Source organism: Medicago sativa, chromosome 6 (assembly GCF_051527215.1).
Source record: "Medicago sativa cultivar Bolivia chromosome 6, Bolivia_mono, whole genome shotgun sequence".
Lineage (NCBI taxonomy): Eukaryota > Viridiplantae > Streptophyta > Magnoliopsida > Fabales > Fabaceae > Medicago > Medicago sativa.
The window spans coordinates 81674343-81694384 of NC_140754.1; the positions used below are offsets into that span (position 1 = coordinate 81674343).

Below are 20042 nucleotides of genomic sequence, written 5' to 3' on the forward strand. Positions count from 1 at the left end.
ATGTGAACCGCCAGACAGGTTAATAGATCGTTAGATGAATCAGTGTAGTTGAGTTCACTTCCTCATGCCAAGTTAAACGAGCTACCCATGAATTACAGTTCAGGGAGACTATGAAGATTATGTATGCGTGATAAGATGTATGCATGAAAAGATGTGTTAGATACAAGTAAGCACTGCAGAGCAAACCTGGATATCAGTAGAACTCCAGTTTAAAGGCAAATCCTGAGTGATTCAGATAGAGAAAAGTTACTTAGATGCAGAGTTCATGCTAAGCAGAGAAGGAATATATCCGAGACAAGCAATCCTCATATAACAAAAGTTAGTTTTAATCACTATGTTCTTAGATAGTTCTGTGGTTGAGGAAGACGTTAAGATAGAAAAGATCATGTTCGTTTATGCGGACTGAGAAGAGGCAGAGTTACGTGTTGATAAGGAAAGTATATTTCAAACTCCTTAAAGTGATTTTAATCAGATGTAATATAGCAGGAACCAAAGGAGACAGATTTTAGTTGCAATGATTGTAGATGATTTCTAAATTTCGAGGACGAAATTTTTTTTTAAGGGGGGTAGAGTGTAACATCCCGCTCGTCAGCTAATCAAAAGTTCGTCTGATGAATGTGTTAGAGGACAAATGATCATGGAAATGTCTATTAATGGCATAAGTCTGGTATGAGTTAGATATCAGAGATTAAGTGTTACAGAACGTCAAGTGCGACGAAAGATATTAATGAGTAATATTAGTCAAGAGTGGACTAAAGCATCAGTGTCGGATTTAACACGCTTGAGGCAAGGGTATAATGGTATTTGCACACGGGAGAGATATTTATATGTTGTTGGCCCAAAAAATATCTCATTTTTCCAACTTCCTTCTCTCTCTAGGTTTTTGGGTGAAGAATTCTCTCTTCCTTCTCTCTAGAGGCCGCCCCCTTTCCTCCTCTCTAGCCCCTCAAACTCTTCCAAGATCATCAAGGGATAGGCAAGCATGAATCAAAGAAGCTTGTGGGCAAGAAACAACAAAGGGAATGAGTAGAAGCTTGGATTCAAGTTAGGATTTGAACTTTGAGAAGCTTGAAGCTTGAGGCAAACACAAGAAACAACCTAGGTGAGTTCCATAGATAGAATACCCACCCTTGGGTTTGTGTGATCTTGTAGAAAATCATGTTTTATGCTAGTTTTGCTTTTATGAAATTTAAGTAACCCCAAAGTAATTCTTGTTGTTTACATGCTAAAAATTGCCATGAGATATGTTTAAATGAAGCTATATATGTTGTTGGATGTATTGGTGCATTACAGGGTCCAATTGGTCGAGTTTTGGGTCGAAAATGGCGAAAACCCGTAGCCGAAAGCACCGAAAACGCAAAAATTCGCAGCGCTGCGCCTGTACAAGGGCGCTAGGCGCCCACAAGTCAGGGAGCCAGCGCTAGGCGCCCCAACCCTGGCGCCAGGCGCTCCAGACAGGGCAACCTCCGCATTGTTCTGTGTTCGGGTGCTTGGGGGCAGTCGCGTGGGGGTCCGTAGCGATCGTTTCGGTGTATTCTTGTACTGTTTTTACTTATCTTTCTACTGGAACAAGCTTGGCTTTATCAAATCATGAAATTTATAAACGGCTCGTAACTTGGGTTTATGGCATTTTCGGTCTTTAGAAAGTATTGAAAATTTGCACACATCGTCAATTGATCCTTGCATCATTAATCGTGACAATCTTAGCATGTATTACAAGGATGGCTCAAGAAAGTTTTAGCCGAATTATTCGGGTAACAAAGAACTAGGCATGGGATGAAAGTAGAGCCTTGACATAGCTTGTCAAGAACTAGAATAGTTAGTAGAGAATAGAATGTTAGGCATGAGTAGTATGCTTGACTAGTTGCGAAGTGGCATAGAGTAATCTCTTCGAATAGAAACTAGAGTGCCATACGAGTATGGCAAGACGTGAATTGATTAGATATCTCTTCACGTAGTAAGTCAAGCAAGCTTATAGTCTACCTCTAGTTGGATCGTATAGGAATCCATGGTAAATGAGATAGTATGTATAGATTTAATACTCATGCATTTATAGACCAAGACTTTATTAAAGTTGTGAAGCGATTAGATATCTATTCACAAAGAAAGCTTTAACAAGATGTAGTGGTCGTGTCTCTTGTGTCCAAACTAGGTTGGCTCAAGGGGTTTCCACTAGGTGAAACGGGGTTAGCCGTAAGGAACCCGCACGTCATTACAGGAGTGCCGTGGTTATACCTTAGATAGGTTTCCATCGGTTAGATAGGGATTGCGCTCGGGGTTACTCCACTCGGGGCTTTCCGTAAAATGAACTCAGATAATGCTTGTTTGATAAACGCTAACTTATGAATGAACCTGACTATGCATATTTATTAGACATATTTATGTTATATCATAGAGCCTTGACATAGATCGTCAAGAACTAGTAGAACCTTGACGTAGATCGTCAAGAATAGTAAAGCATAGACGTAGTGCGTCAAAACTAGCATGATAGCAAGATATGATACGTTGATAGAAACATCGTATTATGCATTAGAGCAAATAGAGAAAGATATGCCGATGACGGTCTTAGGTCTCCCCTAACCGTCCGGTTTAGAATGGTGTCATGATTATAGTATGTTTAGGCCTTGATACGTAGAGCGTATTCTTGGCATTGCGGTTTTAGATTCCCCTCGACCGCCATGACACGTATAGGAAGTGAAGCCTATAACAGTGTGATAAGACTATGACGGCCCTAGTATGCACAACCGTCTAAGTATGTAAGTCCCCACACACGTATAATCAACCGTCAGGTTGTATTTTAGACACGTGGTGACCGTAGGTTTCCCCTGAGGTTGCCTATAGCCTAGGATTTAGGGGAACTCACTGAGACATTATGTCTCATGCCAATCCTTATTTGTTTCAGATAAACAGGTTGGATTAGCAAGCTAGTAGCCGAATGGATGTTGCGACAAGTGTTCGTTCGTACCGCTGCAGGACAATGTGGATATTCAAGGATGCATCTGTTATACTTTAGAAAAGTTGAGTTGTATTATTATGTACGAACGCATTTGGTTGTATATATATATTCATTCGTAGTTGTATTGTTGTAAAATTTTAATGTATCCAATACTAAACTTAACGCACGTGCTAGACATTCTAGATACGTCTAGTATGGGTGTTACATTATATATAAGGGATCTATTGACTCCAAGAGTAACTCTTTTGAATTACTCCAAATCTCAACCCTTAATCTTAATAGTAATTAATGGTTGTGATTAAATTACAACTAATTCCTATGGTAAGATTTTTCTACACCTTCTCTCTAAACTACCCATTAGAATGCACGGGTGAGAAACACTATATGCAGATTGTATTATTTCAATTTAAAAGAATCATAGATCATGTTCAATTTCAAAGAATCATAGATCATGTTCAATTTGACTGCTGGCATTATAAATTTTAATTGACGTATATATTACCTAGAGCTAATTTTATTTTATTTTACTAGGAACATCTAAGAAGAATTTTTTTCAAGGGGAAACTTCTGGCACAGCTAATACATGCAGTACAGGTAATATACAAGACACACATGGTTATGGTTATATTGTTGCAATTACGAATTGCTAACATGGACAATTTTTTCGATCAAAAGTATTTCTTATTATTTTTTATTAAATATTTATGTAGGCCGTTACATGAACCGAGGTGCTGGTCCCGACATGGGTGATAGTTTAAACAATGCTTACCGGTTTGAGTATGATGATGACTTTGCGGTCGAAACAGATCCTACTGGATGCCCTCTTCCAGGTAATATGAATATAGGTGCCAAACAGCGATATGAAATTGAGAGCGTTATTTAAGAAAAGGTTCGATTGAAATTTTTGTTATGTAGTTACCATAACTAACATTTATAACTGACTCAGGGCGAGGAATTTAGTTCAATGCATCACTCTGCTATACACGAGAAGGCCGAATGCGAATGTAATCCTGAACATATTTTTTTGTCTTCAACATTTTAAGAGATACGTCTTTGCTGCTTTCAAATTTTTATGACGTATGATTTTCTTTGCAGTGTCTCTAGATGTCGGTGATCCAGTGATGATATGCATGGATTGTAAGTCACGTGTTTGGTTTGAAGAACGCGCGGAACTGGGTATGACGGCTAATAATGCAAAATTCTCTTTGTGCTGCATGAAGGGCAAGGTCCTTTTGCCGATACTTGAAAAACCACCTGAATTGCTGTACAATTTAATGAATGGGAACCATGCAAAAAGTAAAAATTATCTTCAAAATATTAGATCTTACAACAGCATGTTTTCTTTTACTTCTCTTGGTGGAAAGATAGAGCGTGACAGAAACGACGGAGGTGGTCCACTGCAGTTCATACTGCGTGGCCAAAATTATCATCGGATGGGCGGTTTGTTGCCTGATCAGGGTTCAACTCCTAAGTTTGCCCAACTGTATATATATGATACAAGTAACGAGACTGCCAACAGAGTCAAACATTTCAGGTATATTTTTACTCTCCTTAATTTTTTACCAGTAACTATCTATAATAGACTAATAAAATTAACTTATACTTAATTGTTGCAGTTCTGGTGATTCTGTTAATAAAATCAACACAGGTTTGGTGGAGGAACTTAAGGAAATGGTTGACGCGTTTAATAAATATGCAAATAAATTTCGTCAGGTGCGGGATCATGTGGAACATGGCGGAACACCAAACTTTTTGGTTAGATTGCTTGGAAAACGTACACGAGACGCGAGGATGCACAATCTACCGACATGCGACGAAGTTGCTGCTCTAATTATTGGTGATTCAAATGATATGGAGAATGGCAGAGATATTGTTGCTAGAAATGTGGCTGGGGAGTATAAGAGGTTGTACGAAACCGAGCCTTATTTTATACCTTTACAGTATCCTCTGTTGTTTCCTCGCGGGGAGGATGGTTTTAGCACAAATATTCCAATTAGATCCGTTGATCATGGAAATCAGAAGCGGACACAGATAACAGTTACCATGCGCGAATGGATTGCATATAGGATGCAAAACAGGGTCGTTGAGTATGGCAACGTTGTTAACTCGAGGAGATTGCTGCAACAATTTTCTGTTGATTGCCATACTATGATTGAATCGCAACGGTTGAGGTACATTAAAAAAAATCAAAAGACCATAAGGTGCGGCATTCTGAATGGTTTGCACGAGGCAATGGATAGGGGTGAAACTGATGCATCTAACGTTGGAAGAAAGACAGTGTTACCGCCGTCCTTTACGGGTGGCAGGCGTTACATGTTTAATAATTGCCAGGATGCAATGGCAATTTGTAAGAAATATGGATATCCCGATCTGTTCGTAACAATCACGTGCAATTCAAACTTGCGAGAAATTCAAGATTTTCTTAAAGAACGAAACTTAAAGGCATCTGATAGACCTGATATTGTTTGTCGAATGTTCAAAATGAAGTTGGATAAATTGATGGACGATTTTAAGAAGGAAGAATTGTTTGGCAAAGTTGACGCAGGTATACACTGTAATATTAGTAGTATTTTCTTTAAGCATTTTATTTATCCTTCAGGTAGTATTTCATTTCATTTTCAAGCACTGAAAATATGAGCAATGAAATATCAATAATTGCCATAAGCTTTATTAAAGAAAATAAGACCATGTTTTTTTTAGCTTTTTAAAAAAAAGACCATGTTATCCTTAAAAAAAAACAAATACCGTGTTTTTTAAGGTCCACTTTTTTCTGTGTTATTTTCTGAAGCATTCTGTTATATTCTATCTTTCTCGAGGCACTTCTTTAATGGCACTTTTTATCCTTGACATATTTATGACTATTTCACAAGTCAAGAAGTTCACATTAGGCATTGTGTCTATAAATTCAACAAAGACTGGTTACCATTTTGAATGCACATAGGCAGACCAGAAAATAGGAGATCAGAGTTAATCATAACGAACCTTATCAATAGATGGCAACGAATAATCCATTGGATACATAGGGTGCTGGAGAGTTACTTGGACTAGCCTATGTGATGCCAAAAGTTACGGTTAGAAAAACATAGTAGGATATCATCAATAAAAGCAGAATATTAATTAGATTTTTTAGCTAATTGACTTTGAAAATCATGTAAATCCCATCATCAGTCACAACCACATAGTAGGAAGCTTAAAAAATAATATGCAGCAGAAAGTAATATTAGAAGATGGCTTTGCTAAATCTAACAGATTATGCATCAGACAATTGAGGAAGGTATACATTGTTGATGGTTATTTATTTATTAAATAAATTATTACACCATTTTCGTCTTGAAATAAATTATGACATTATTTTTGTCTTCGTAATAAACATGTCATAGTCGTGTTATTTTCGAGTGCGACCTATTGTGTTGTTATTGCCAACTGTACTAACGGTTATTCTTTTGTTGGCAGGCATGTACACAGTCGAGTTTCAAAAAAGAGGTCTTCCGCATGCTCATATCTTGGTGTGGTTGAGTTCAGAGAACAAACTGAAGACAGGTACTGACATTGATAAGATCATATCAGCCGAGCTGCTTGACAGCACACTTTATCCAAGACTTTATGATGTTGTTTCTTCTTATATGATGCACGGCCCATGTGGTGGTGCACGTCCCTTCTCGCCTAGCATGGACAGGGGTAGATGTACGAAGTATTATCCGAAGGATTTTAAAGGAACTACGACGATAGACGACGAGGGTTATCCGAGGTACAAACGTCGCGACTTTGGGATACATGTTGACAAGCAGGGGGTCCAACTGGATAATCGCTATGTCGTCTCGTACAGTCCACATCTTCTCATCAGATACGGGGGTCATGTAAATGTGGAATATTGCAACAAATCCAACTCCATCAAGTAACTTTTCAAATACGTGAACAAAGGCCCTGATGAGGCATTGATGCAGTTGTCTATTGACGGTGATAATCGTGACAAGTCCAAGCCGGTTGATGAAATAAAGGAGTATTACGATTGTCGTTATGTTTCACCTTGCGAGGCTGTTTGGAGGATATTTGCTTTTGATATACACCATAAATGGCCTCCTGTTCTCAAACTAACGTTTCATTTGCATAATGAACAATCGGTACTATATGATGATGATCATGACATTGAGGACGTGGTGATGTATAACGAGGAAGCGTCAACCATGTTTCTCGCGTGGTTTGAAGCAAATCGTCAGTATGTAGGCGGTCGCGATCTAACGTATGCTGAATTTCCAACGAGGTTTACTTATGAGAAGAAAGACAAAAGGTGGTAGCCACGTAAAGCAGGATATCAAATTGGAAGGCTTCATTACACGCCGCCTGGTATAAGGGAGTTGTACTACATGACGATACTATTGACCGTTCAGAAGGGTTGCATGGGATATATGTGCATAAAAACGATTAATGGACATACCTATGACACGTTCCAGGAAGCATGCTCTGCTTTGGGATTACTTGATGACGACAAAGAGTTCATAGATGGTATCACGGAAAATGTTGAGTTAGGTTCAGGCCATCAACTGCGTTGGTTGTTTGTGCATCTCTTAACCACTAGCACAATGACGAGCCCTGATGTAGTATGGGATGCGACATGGCGATTACTGTCGGATGGTATCTTATTTGAACGTAGGAAGCGTCTGAATATTCCGGGTAATGTTTCTCAAAGTATTGTATGCCTATCTTAATAACTTATGCTTCTCTATTTATGTAGTGACAATAAACACAAAAGAACAGAATTAAACAAGATATTGGTAAAAGCTTCATCTTATGAAGCATTTTCAAAATTTGAATACAATGAAATGAAAGTATTGGCAATCACTGATGTATTATAATTGAACTAGAGACTTATTATGATATTGCATGCATTATATTGGGAGATGTAGGTGATATTTATACACACAAACACAATACGTAAATAAGCTATTGTAACAGCGAAGACTCAACCTAATTAAAGTCCGTCATCCACTTTTATCTTTTATCTTTATGAGTGATATGTTGATTACTTGGTGTGTTTTGGATGAGAGACACTGATTTGAAGTAACAGGCAGGTAATGAGTTTAGCTTTCAATTAATATATATATATATATGCGCGCACACACACGCTTAACTTTCATTACTCTAACATCATTCATCATTATTAGTTTTCAATTTTGTTTATGAAAATATTTAGATGGAGAGGATAAAGCCCTATCGAATGTAGAGAATATCTTAGGATTCATACAATGTTCTTTCGAAAGAAAAAATTCTTATGAAGATTGTAAAAAATTATGTTAACTAGAGAATGTAAATAAAGACCTTGAATTATCATCGCATGGTTCAGACTCCGTGTCAGCTGGATCATCACTAGAAACTAGCTTCAGTTCTTTCATCTCGCGTAGAACATCCTTCACCGAAACCTCAAACTTTGTCATTCCTCGCCCAATTGATGTAATGTTTGAAGTAGGGGTCTTTTTAAGGGCAGAACACGCTTCCCATACAGTACCTACCAGTTGCGGAACTAATTGTTTCTGGCCTTCACGATGGGATCCTGTTAGTTTTTATCAAAAGAGAATGAAAGGTTGTCAACAGTTCGGCAGAAAATTAAGAAATATATTGATGTAGGGATCAGGACAACGTTACTGCTTTGAAAGATGATGATCAAGCAAACAAAAGATACATACATAAACAATGAGCTAATGGGGGATATCAAAGATGATATTGATAAATGTCAATGAAACTAAAATAAATTGCAATAGAATTTAATAAAGGAACACCGAATTGATGCACATCCAATGACAATAGTGATAACTGTCAATGCAATCAAAATGATTTGTAATCACAATAACAAAAATAGCAAAATTTAAGAGTTGAGAGAAGTTCTTTCTGCCCGTGTACTTTCTGGAAATGATACGGTTGCTCACATAGCAGCAGTCATACAGTAAACAAGCTTATTTTTTTTGTTTGAGTTAAGTTGAAAGGAGCTTTTTTCGATTAAGAATTGAGTCGTAACTTTAATATCATTTTTCCGTTGCATTGCATATATTCTCTTACTATCATTTTTCTTCAGGTGTTAAAAATAATTTCGTGACTTTACATTTAACATGCAGATTTGCGTATCGGTGACGATGACTTGAAGAACCTGTGTTTGATTGAAATTGAAATGTTGCTTCAGTAAAACGGACGGTCGCTTACTGACTTCAAATCTATGCCAAGGCCAAACGCAGCAGACATGCCAACTTTCACAAACAAGCTTATCGTTGATGAGCTAAGTTACAACAAAGATGAGCTGGAAAAGACACACGCTGATATGTTACTTATGCTGACTGATGAACAAAGATGTGTGCATGACAAGATCATGGAGTCCGTTGGTTCTGACGACGGTGGTTTCTTTTTCTTATATGGTTACAGTGGTACTGGAAAAACCTTTATATGGAAAACATTGTCGGCTGCTGTTAGATCGAAGGGGTTAATTGTATTGAATGTTGCATCCAGCGGTATAGCGGCTCTTCTATTACCAGGTGGAAGAACCGCGCACTCGACGCTGACAGTCCCTATTGAGATTAATGAGGCATCATCGCTTACGATGGAAAAGGACAGTCCTGGGGCAGAACTTGTGCGTGCTGCAAAGTTGATAATTTGGGATGAGGCTCCAATGATGCACCGATGGTGTTTCGAGGCAGTTGACCGTTCATTGCGTGATATCATGTTCAAGAATGATCCCCTAAACGCACTTAAGCCTTTTGGTGGAATGACATTAGTTTTGGGTGGTGATTTCAGGCAGATATTGCCTATTATCTGAGGGGCAACGAGGCCAGATATTGTTGATGCCTCAGTCAATTCGTCAAAGTTATGGGCTTATTGTAATGTGTTGAGGCTTACTGTTAATATGAGATTGGGTGCATCTTCGGTTCTTGCAGAGCAGGAAGAAATTGCTAATTTTGGCTAGTGGATACTCTCGATTGGAGACGGCAACGATGCTTCGGATGAGAATGGTGAAATGAAGGTAGAAATTCCTGAAGATTTGCTGATATCGGACACAACAAATCCGTTGATGTCACTTATAGACTTTGTGTATCCCGATCTGAATGATAACCTTGGCGACCAACTATTTTTCCAAGAAAGGGGAATACTCGCACCGACGCTTGATTCAGTTCAGCATGTTAACGAATATATGATGTCGCTGATTCCAGGTGAAGAGAAAGAGTATTTAAGCTCTGATTCTGTTTGTCGATCGGGTGAAAATTCTGATGTCCAAAGCGAGTGGTTCACAACCGAATTTCTTAATGGTATTAACAGCTCTGGAATTCCAAATCACCGGTTGAAACTAAAGGTGGGATGTCCAGTTATGCTGATGAGAAACATCGATCAGACCAATGGACTGTGTAATGGTACGAGGCTGACAGTTACACATCTAGGGAAGAGCACGATAGCTGCTACCGTAATTACAGGAAAAAGGGCAGGTACCAGGGTATTCATTCCCATGATGAATCTTATTCCGAGTGATCCAGGACTACCCTTCAAATTCAGGCGTAGACAATTTCCATTGACGCTTTGTTTTGCAATGACAATAAATAAAAGCCAGGGTCAATCTTTATCTCGCGTGGGGGTTTTTTCTTCCTAAGCCTGTATTCACGCATGGACAACTTTATGTCGCTGTCTCTCGAGTTACTTCTAGAAAAGGTTTGAAGTTGCTCATCCTGGATGAAGATAATAATGTTTGCAAGGAGACCACAAATGTTGTGTATCGTGAAGTTTTTCAAAAAGTATGATCATTGGTTTTGTTTTAGAATTGTTGTTGCTATAATTTACAAAACTAAAGTTGCATATTGTTTGTAAATCGTTTTTTTTAAATCTCTTTGTAAGGCGTACTGGTCATTACAGGACATGTAATTTCTATATAAGCAGATCCTTCTGTCATTGACTTTTAATTGATGCATTTTTCAGGTTTAACAGTCCGCAGAACCTTTTTTTTACATCGTTGTTACCCTAAAATACAATATTTACATTAGACTATTAATTTTGTAAAAATTAAAAACAAATAACAATCGGCATTTTTGTAGCCCAAACTGTGTTTATACACACCCGTAAAAAATTTAACGTTTGCATTTACCGACTACGTTTATGCATGTGACACTGACTGTTATATAAAAAAATTTAACGTTTGCTGAGATTAAGGCTGATCAACATCTTAAACTACAAATAATTAGTATAAGTATAACTCCAAATACTTTAATCGTTATGTGCAGTGTTTAGATATTTCAGAATGTATACAAAATAAACAAAATTAATATGATATTTTTTTCCATATCAAATTTAAATTACAAGCACTTATAACTTTAAGATAAAATAATATAAAATCTATACATTTGATAAAACAAAAGTTTTTTATTTCCCGTGCTTGGCACGGGTGGTTACACTAGTTTAGTCAATATATAAAGATACTAATGTTTAAATAACACAAATGATGAAGAAAGCAGCACACTAGCGTTTCTATTATTACTATTCCTATTCTGTTTCCTAAATTTCCTATTCTTGTCTGATTTGGAGTCCACAGAACAACTTAATATATTTTTTATTTCATATACTACTATTTTACTCTCATAAAGTAAAAATGCAATATAATTAAAAAGGATAATGTTTAAGAAGTTTATTTTTTTTTCTTCAAAAAAAAAACGTGTCACGAGGGCAACAAAATTAATGGTTCTGCAATGATTTTCACTAAAGAAAAAGTTGCAAAATAATTGATCAGTTAAGAAAGGAAATTGAGAAGGTAGTTTCGCTGCTAATGCTAAATGAACACTCATAAATAACTCCTACGTGAAACTCATTTTATCTCAGTTTTTTTAACAGATCCTGATACTAACACAACACTCCAAAGTACTCTCACTATCATTTCTTCTCATGGCTATGAAATCACCTTCTTCCTCCTCTTCTTCCTTCTCTTATGGTTTCAGCTTCGATGTGTTCATTAGTTTCAGGGGTACAGACACTCGACACGGTTTCACTGGTAATCTCTATAAAGCTCTTTCAAACGCAGGAATCCGAACCTTCATTGATGACAAGGATCTTCAGAGAGGTGACGAAATCACACCTTCGCTCTTCAAGAGCATTGAAGATTCGAAAATTGCCATTATCGTCTTCTCTAAAGACTACGCTTCTTCTTCGTTTTGTTTAGATGAACTTGTCCACATCATTCGCTACTTCAAGGAAAAAGGTCGCCTTGTTCTTCCAGTTTTCTATGATGTGGAACCTACTGATGTACGACATCACAATAACAGGTATGGTGAAGCACTTGCTGAGTTTGAACAACGGTTCCAAAATAACAAGGAAAACGTGGAGCGGTTGCATAAATGGAAGATAGCTCTTAACCAAGTTTCTAACTTATCTGGCTTTCATTTCAAGTACGTTTCTTAATTTCACTCTTATTTTTCTTTCTTATGTATATTGTTTGTCTTCAATTTCAATTTACAATTCATTTTATACTTAAATGTTAAAAAGAAAATATATGTTTTTTGACTTTTCTTTCATGTTTAGAAAGTTTGTTCCATAGTCACATAATTCTCTGGATAGGTTGCGAACCGCGAATTGGTATTTGCGTACCGGTTCGTGGTACTTTTGCGAATTGGTTCGCACAAATTTCCCTTGTAATTCTTTAAAATTGGCGAACCGAGACAAGTGACTGGTGATCGAAGAAAGAGGAAGAAGATGTTGAGTAAGAGATAAAAGAGAAAAGAAAATCTCTAGTAAAGCAAATAAATTTTGTAGAAAAACGTCTTTGGAGCTTGGAGAAAGAGAACTTCCTTTGCAAAATAACACTGATATAAAAGGAAAAAAAAACAAAAAAAAAGTGAATATAAAAAAAGTTTGTTACAACTTGCTACTATAATTCTTCAACTTGTTTGCGATATTAAAATAGCTTACTATACTTCAAATAGTACAAGTACTACGAACCGATGCGTACCGAAGCTCTATACTGCTATGCGTACCAAATTCTTCTCATGTCGCGTACCGTGAACTTGTACCTGTCCCGCGTACCAGCGCGAATTGCTAATTATGTGACTATGGTTTGTTCTTTGCATGTTGGAAAAATTTGTATCATAATATCATCATCATCGCAATACATGGCTGTGATTGTGATTTTGATGTATTTAATTTACTCAAACTTGTCTGATTGTGCGCAGGAAAGATGAAAATGAATATGAGTTTATTAAGGAGATAGTTACAGAGATTTCGAACAAGATCAATCGTGGTCTTTTAGAAGTTGCTGATCACCTAGTTGTTGGACTTGACTCTCGACTGCTACATGTAAAGTCGCTTCTGGATTTTGACTGTGATAATGTCTGTATAATTGGGATATATGGAAGTGGAGGATTGGGTAAAACGACACTTACTCGAGCAGTTTATAATTTGATTGCTGATCAATTTGAAGGGTTGTGTTTCCTTCACAATGTGAGAGAAAATTCAATTAAATATGGCTTAGAATATCTCCAAGAGAAGCTCCTCTCCAAATTAATCGGATTGGAATTTAAGTTCGGAGATGTTAGTGAAGGGATTCCAATCATAAAACACAGGCTACGTCAAAAGAAAGTTTTGTTGATTCTCGATGACGTTGACAAACTAAAGCAGTTGCGGGCTTTGGTCGGAGAGCCTGCTTGGTTCGGTCATGGAAGTAGAGTCATCATTACCACTCGGGACAAACATTTGCTATCATGCCATGGGATTAAAAGAATTTATGAACTAGATGCCTTTAATCAGAAAGAAGCTCTTGAATTGTTAAGAAAGATGGCTTTTAAAAGTAACAAATATGATTCAAGCTATGATTATATTTTAACCCGTGCAGTTAAATATGCTTCTGGCCTTCCATTAGCTTTAGAAGTAGTGGGTTCCAACTTGTATGGAAAGAGTATAGCAGAATGTGAGTCTTTATTAGATAAGTATGACAGAATTCCACATGAAGATATCCAAAAGATACTTAAAGTAAGCTATGACGCTTTGGATGAAGAACAGCAGAGTGTCTTTTTGGATATTGCTTGTGTCTTTAGAGGGGGCTTGATGGCGTATGTCCAAGAGTGGCTTCATGAAAACATTCCCAATAATATCAAAGAGATGCAACAAGTAGGCTATGATTCTTTGGACGAAGATCAGAAAAGTATCTTTCTAGATATTGCTTGTTTTCACATAGGACGTGCAGAAGAGTGTATTTCTAGATATTGCTTGTTCGAAGATATACTTTATGCTCATTACAGCCATTGCATAAAACATCATGTTCCAGTATTGGCGGATAAATCTCTCATAAAGATTAGTGAATCGCTGAATGGAGGTATTTATGTGACATTGCATGACTTGATAGAGGACATGGGTAAAGAAATCGTCCGACAAGAATCAATTAAAGAGCCTGGAGAACGCAGTAGGTTGTGGTGTCGTGATGATATAGTTCATCTTTTACAAGAAAACAAAGTAAGATTGATATATATGAACAATTTGTTATTTTAGTTTACAATGACTTTGGTCTTTTTGTACCTATATATGACCATCTCATACTTGTTCTTTTTACACTTAATTACATGTACATGTTCCAGCTCTATTAGTTATTTGTATTGTGGTTGATTAATTTTTTTTTTGTTAAAAGGGAACTAGTAAAATTGAAATGATATATCTGAATTGTCCCTCAATGGAACCCATAGACATGAATGAAAAGGCCTTCAAGAAGATGACAAATCTCAAAACACTTATCATTGAAAAGGGCCATTTTTCTAAAGGTCTCAAGTATCTTCCGAGTAGTTTGAGAGTATTGAAATGGAGAGGATTTACTTCGGAGTCTCTATCATCTTGTTTTTCGAACAAGGCAAGTGAAATAATTCTAGTCCGCAATTGTGCACATTTATACATTCACTATAAGATTATAGTATCTTATTTTTATTTGTTTGTTTCTTATTTGTGTTTATGCAGAAGAAGTTCAACAACATGAAAATCTTGACATTGGACCATAGTTACTATTTAACTCATATACCCGATGTCTCGGGACTTCCAAATTTAGAAAAGCTCTCATTTCGAAATTGTCATAGTTTAATTACAATTCACAACTCAGTTGGGTACTTAAATAAACTTGAAATATTAAATGCAAAGGAATGCATTAAGCTTGAGAGTTTTCCACCCTTACAGTTGGCATCTCTTAAGAAATTGGAGCTCTCTGGTTGTAAGAGTCTCAAGAGGTTTCCAGAATTATTATGCAATATGACAAATATTGAAGAGATTGAATTGCAACAAATTTCCATAGAAGAATTGCCATTTTCATTTGGAAATCTCATTGAACTTCGTCGCTTAACAATATCATGTGTCAATTTCAAAATTCTTCCCGAGTGCCTCAGTGAATGTCATCATCTTGTTGACATTAATGTGAATGACTGCGAGTCTCTTGAGGAAATTAGAGGGATTCCACCAAATCTTGAAAAGCTTTCTGCAAGGGGATGTGAATCATTGTGTCCCTCAACTAGAAGAATGTTATTGAGTCAGGTTTGTTGTTGTTTTATTGCACTATTTTTTTTTTTTGAAGAGGCTGTTTTATTGCACTATTATTTGACATCTTTTATAGTATTTCATGTATATATAATTCTTAGTGTAATTATTATTATTTTGTATAAACTAACAGAAACTACATGCGGCCAGAAGCAGAAGTTTTAGTTTCCCAAACGGAAGTGAGGGGATTCCTGATTGGTTCGAGCACCGAAGCAGGGAAAACACAATTTCGTTCTGGTTTCGTAAAAAAATTCCTTCTATAACTTGTATTTTTCTTATTCCGGTATGTGCGGATCTTGAAAAATTCAAGTTGTTTCTCAATGACAATGAAAATGAAATTACTCCTACTGATTATTTAATCTATATCGATGAAGTTCTTCCTTTGGAACAGGCATATTTGTTTGATTTGAAATTGGTTCAGCGTATTAACGAGAGTTTTGCAAATAAGCCTTACCTGTACGAAGCATTTAAGATTAATGAATGGAACCATGTGGAGCTTAACTGGAAGATACGTTATTGGAGTGATAGTGCACAAATGGGAATCCACGTGTCGTGGAAGGGAGATGATTTTATTGATACGGAGGAAAGCAACACAGAGGGGGATGTGGTATTCACCAATCCTATATTAGAAGAGGAAATTAAATGACTATCTGAATGCTTCATTATCACAAGAAAAGAAAACAAAACAGTTAACGGTCTTGTTGTTATTCTCTCAATCTCAACATTACAGGTTTGTGGTATGTTGTTTACGTCATTATCATTATTATAATCGTTGATTAATGTCTGTATATAGTCAATTACAAATTAGTTGTTTCTAGCTGGAGATGTTTTTTAAATCATGAGACATGATGTAAGATTCTGTGGAGGATGTTTGTGCAGTCTAAGATATTGTTTAAATTTACTGTGGAGGATGCTATGTAGCATAGTCACTTCTGATCAAAGGCGTGTCCGGTGTCCGATGTGTGTTTATATTTGACACCAACGCATGTGATTACATATTTACATTCAAATGTTTTTTTTCTTAAATTACTACCAGTGTCAAGTCCCATGTAATTTTTCTCGGTGCTTCATAGTGAGGATGTTTTTTCACGCTTGATTGATAGAAAATTTAGAAATTATAAATAAAACATTTTCCTCTAAAAAAAAAAAATTTACGCATAAAGATTACCACCTTTTTTAATTTGTTTTTATCCCTGTTCGTATGGTTCAAAATGTTCATGAAGTCAAGTGGCTAATTATGATTCAAATTGGATCCTATATTGATCTCATTAAATATGTTTCAAAATGGAGCTTTTTTGGCAAGTTTTCAAATGGGTGCAGCTAGGAAGTGACATATATTGTGTCCTAACTAATGTCATATGCTTTCAGTATGACCTATAAACATGATTGCAATTGAAATATTGAAACCGGATACATAATTGATAAAAGTTCCACTACCTTATATGCACGCATAAGGTTTACAGTGAGCTAGATGCTTGGTTTTGGCATGTAATGTAGAACATTTTCTCGAGTAATTAATATCTGTACTCTCTATAGCAGAATAACTATATATTTTGTTACTTATCATATCAATTTGAATGTTTGTGACTTGCAGAAAGGAGAAGCCATAGTTACATACTTACATGTAAGATGGCTTCAGAGGCATCACAAGTAATCAGGCCTGATGAAAGTTTTTAGGGCCTCCAGCTATATCCCTTCAGTCCATAACTTCTAAAAGGTTCAGCGGAAGTTGGACACTTTCACACAATGTCAACTGATAAATTGTGGCAGAACCTAGATGAATATTGTTACAAGTAAGATACTTATACTTTGAACCATAAACTTTATGAAAGATATTTTCGTAAAGAAGTTGATTGTTCTGGTATTGATATGGTGGGACCAGATGTTAGGTTTTGTAGAGGATGTTTGTGGTGCGGATATTGTTTGAATTTGATGCTTTCATAATTACTATACGTTTACAAGAATGGATTATCTTGTAGAATCAATACCATTGTAGAAGTACATGTAAATTCTGGATGCCAACCTTGGCTAATAAATTTACCGAAACCGAGGGGATTCTAGATTGGTTCGAGCACCAAATCACAGGACACACTCTTTATGGTGTCAATGGCTATGTAAAAGTATTCTGGATTCCATCGAATCAAACATATCTATTTAATGTGATCTGAGATTGGCAGAAAGGATTACATGTTGTAAGACAAAGAAGACACTCGTGTCTGAACTGACCGAAGAACTTTTAAAAATTAAATGGATTCTTGTTGATCTTAAATTGTTATAGAATAGTTTGAATTGTCCTCGTGAGCTTAACTCAATCGATTTGAACAATGCATAATATATGCAAGGTCTGTGGTTCAAACCCCGGCCACCACAAAAAAAAAAAAGAATAGTTCGAATTTCGAGTATCGTGAGGAACACACACAAATGGAGAAGAATGTTAAGCTTAAATTGTTGTCACATGGATTCCTTTTCTGCATGAACAGTCTTTTGAGTTTCCTCTGATATTTTGAGCTTAAATTTGGAAATTGAAATTTGGGGTCAATTTGTAACACTCCGTTTTCCCAACATAAAAATTTCATAATAAAAATCAGAGTAATTCAATTTAAACGGAATGTCACATTCTTTTTCTAAAAACATAAACTGAATAAATAAATATTTATCCTTCAAAATCCAATATCATATTATTTTAAACTTTGCAGCGGAACAACTTAAATAATCTTTGGCACAAGGGCCTCAATATAAAATCTCATAAAACTTAGTTCAACATCAATTCTTGAAAGATTCATAAAGTAATACGTAAGGAACAGAAAGTAAAGACATAATCCCATCCCGTTACGTATCAGAGCACCTAAGACACACTTGTGAGGAGTCCACTCACGACCGCAACTAATCTTGGTTACCTGCAAGTTACCCATACGAAGAGCAACATATTCAAGCAAAGGGGTGAGATTTCACCAACAACAATATTAAGCATATAATTCATCAATCATATTTAACAACTTAAACTTCATTAACTAGTATCATTAATCTTCCTACATTAGTCATAAACTTCATCTTATATTATCATAATAAATAATCATAAATATCATATATCATCTTAATCATAACATCATATATCACCTTAATCATAGCATCATATATATCATCATAAATATCACAAACATCATCACATATCATCATTAGTAAACATGTAGCATCTTATCATAAATCACATAGCATCATATCATAAATCACATAGCATCTTATCATAAACAACTTCATAATCAATCATCATAAGCAACTTCATAATCAATCATCATAAACATCATAATCATTCATCATCTTAAGCATCATAATCATTCATAAAGCACTTCATTAATAGCTCATCAACTTGACATCTTAACATCTTAACAACTCGACAACTTGACATCTTAACATCTTAACAATTTTGACTCGACTATGCAACTTCAACTTCTCAAATCATCTTGACAAATGCAAATGCATGTGGTACCATTCTAGGGCATAAGCCCTCATCGTCGTGGTTGAGCATAAATATACTCCTAGGGCATAAGCCCTCATCGTCGTGGTTGAGCAAAAGCTCCATCGTCGTGGTTGAGCAAAAGCTCCAGGGCATGAGCCCTCATCTTTAAATGAGTATGCATGGACTCAACATCTTACGTCTTAGAAACTTCATGAACATCTATGACATCATAACATCTTAACATCTTGACAACATAACATATTAACAACTTGATGACTTGATAACGACTCGACTACTTAACAACTCTTATCATCTTAACGTCTTAACATCTTAACATCCTAGCATCTTGACAACATATGGATCACATAAATAATTCATGTCATATAATAATATAACAATATCAAATGATAATAAACAACATCTTAAAACATCATATTCATCAATCATAAACAACATCATATAACATCGTATTTAAACATCAACAAGAATTCACTATGTATGTTTGTAAAAACATAATAAATTATCCACAACATATTTTCATGTCAAACCCAAGCTACTGGAAAGATATCACAAATATCAACAACTTTCATGTTTACAACAAAGATCAATTCAAAACAGAAACATATGAACAAAACGCAAAGTCATGAAACAGAGAATGTTGTCACTGTGCAATTTCGCTGAGACCTACCTGTAGTATTTTCATCATAACTCAAAGACCAAACATCATTTGCATGTCAAACCAAAGCCACTAGAAAGCTAACAAAATTATCTAAAACTTTCATGTTTACACCTAAGACCAATTCTGTACTGATCAATACCAGTTTTCATTTTAAATTCGGAAAAGTTGTGCTGAAAGTCCATAAAAATTCACTGTTACCTACGCGCAGTAATTTGACCATAACTCAAGTTCTATAAATTCTTTTGACGTGAGACCAACAGAATTAGAAAGCTAACATCCATACCTACAACTTTCTTGTTTACACCTAAGACCAATTCCGCACCGATCAATACCAGTTTTAATATCAAAATTCGGGCAGAATGCAGATTTTCTCCAAGTTTCACCTAATCTCATGGTTCTGACCTCAAAACTTCTTCCAATAATCATCCTATGGA

The 20042-nt window shown here is 36.0% G+C and overlaps 1 protein-coding gene, 1 long non-coding RNA gene and 1 pseudogene across 3 annotated transcripts; all 3 read left to right on the forward strand.

Moving 5' to 3' along the window:
* Positions 1 to 852: 852 nt before the first annotated feature.
* On the forward strand, positions 853 to 3122 carry LOC146917340 (uncharacterized). The gene is made up of 2 exons (XR_015015562.1): positions 853 to 1102; positions 2903 to 3122. It is a non-coding gene; the product is annotated as an uncharacterized LOC146917340 (long non-coding RNA).
* A 786-nt stretch (positions 3123 to 3908) lies between these two features.
* On the forward strand, positions 3909 to 10793 carry LOC146917341 (uncharacterized; annotated as a pseudogene). The gene is made up of 5 exons (XR_015015561.1): positions 3909 to 3960; positions 4052 to 4490; positions 4573 to 5501; positions 6410 to 7627; positions 9064 to 10793. The product of XR_015015561.1 is annotated as an uncharacterized LOC146917341 (transcript).
* Positions 10794 to 11802: 1009 nt separating this feature from the next.
* LOC146917342 (TMV resistance protein N-like) lies at positions 11803 to 17741 on the forward strand. The gene is made up of 6 exons (XM_085719155.1): positions 11803 to 12357; positions 13138 to 14413; positions 14586 to 14801; positions 14906 to 15469; positions 15606 to 16202; positions 17067 to 17741. Exons 1-5 carry the CDS (start codon positions 11858 to 11860, stop codon positions 16116 to 16118), a joined length of 3069 nt encoding a protein of 1022 aa, XP_085575281.1. The 5' UTR covers positions 11803 to 11857; the 3' UTR covers positions 16119 to 16202; positions 17067 to 17741.
* Positions 17742 to 20042: the final 2301 nt, after the last annotated feature.

Coding starts and splice junctions, on each gene's coding strand:
- LOC146917342 (XM_085719155.1), top strand. CDS start 11,858: ATGGCTATGAAATCACCTTCTTCCTCCTCTTCTTCCTTCTCTTATGGT. Junction 14,802..14,905: donor CATCTTGTTTTTCGAACAAG/GCAAGTGAAATA, acceptor GTGTTTATGCAG/AAGAAGTTCAACAACATGAA. Junction 15,470..15,605: donor GAAGAATGTTATTGAGTCAG/GTTTGTTGTTGT, acceptor ATAAACTAACAG/AAACTACATGCGGCCAGAAG.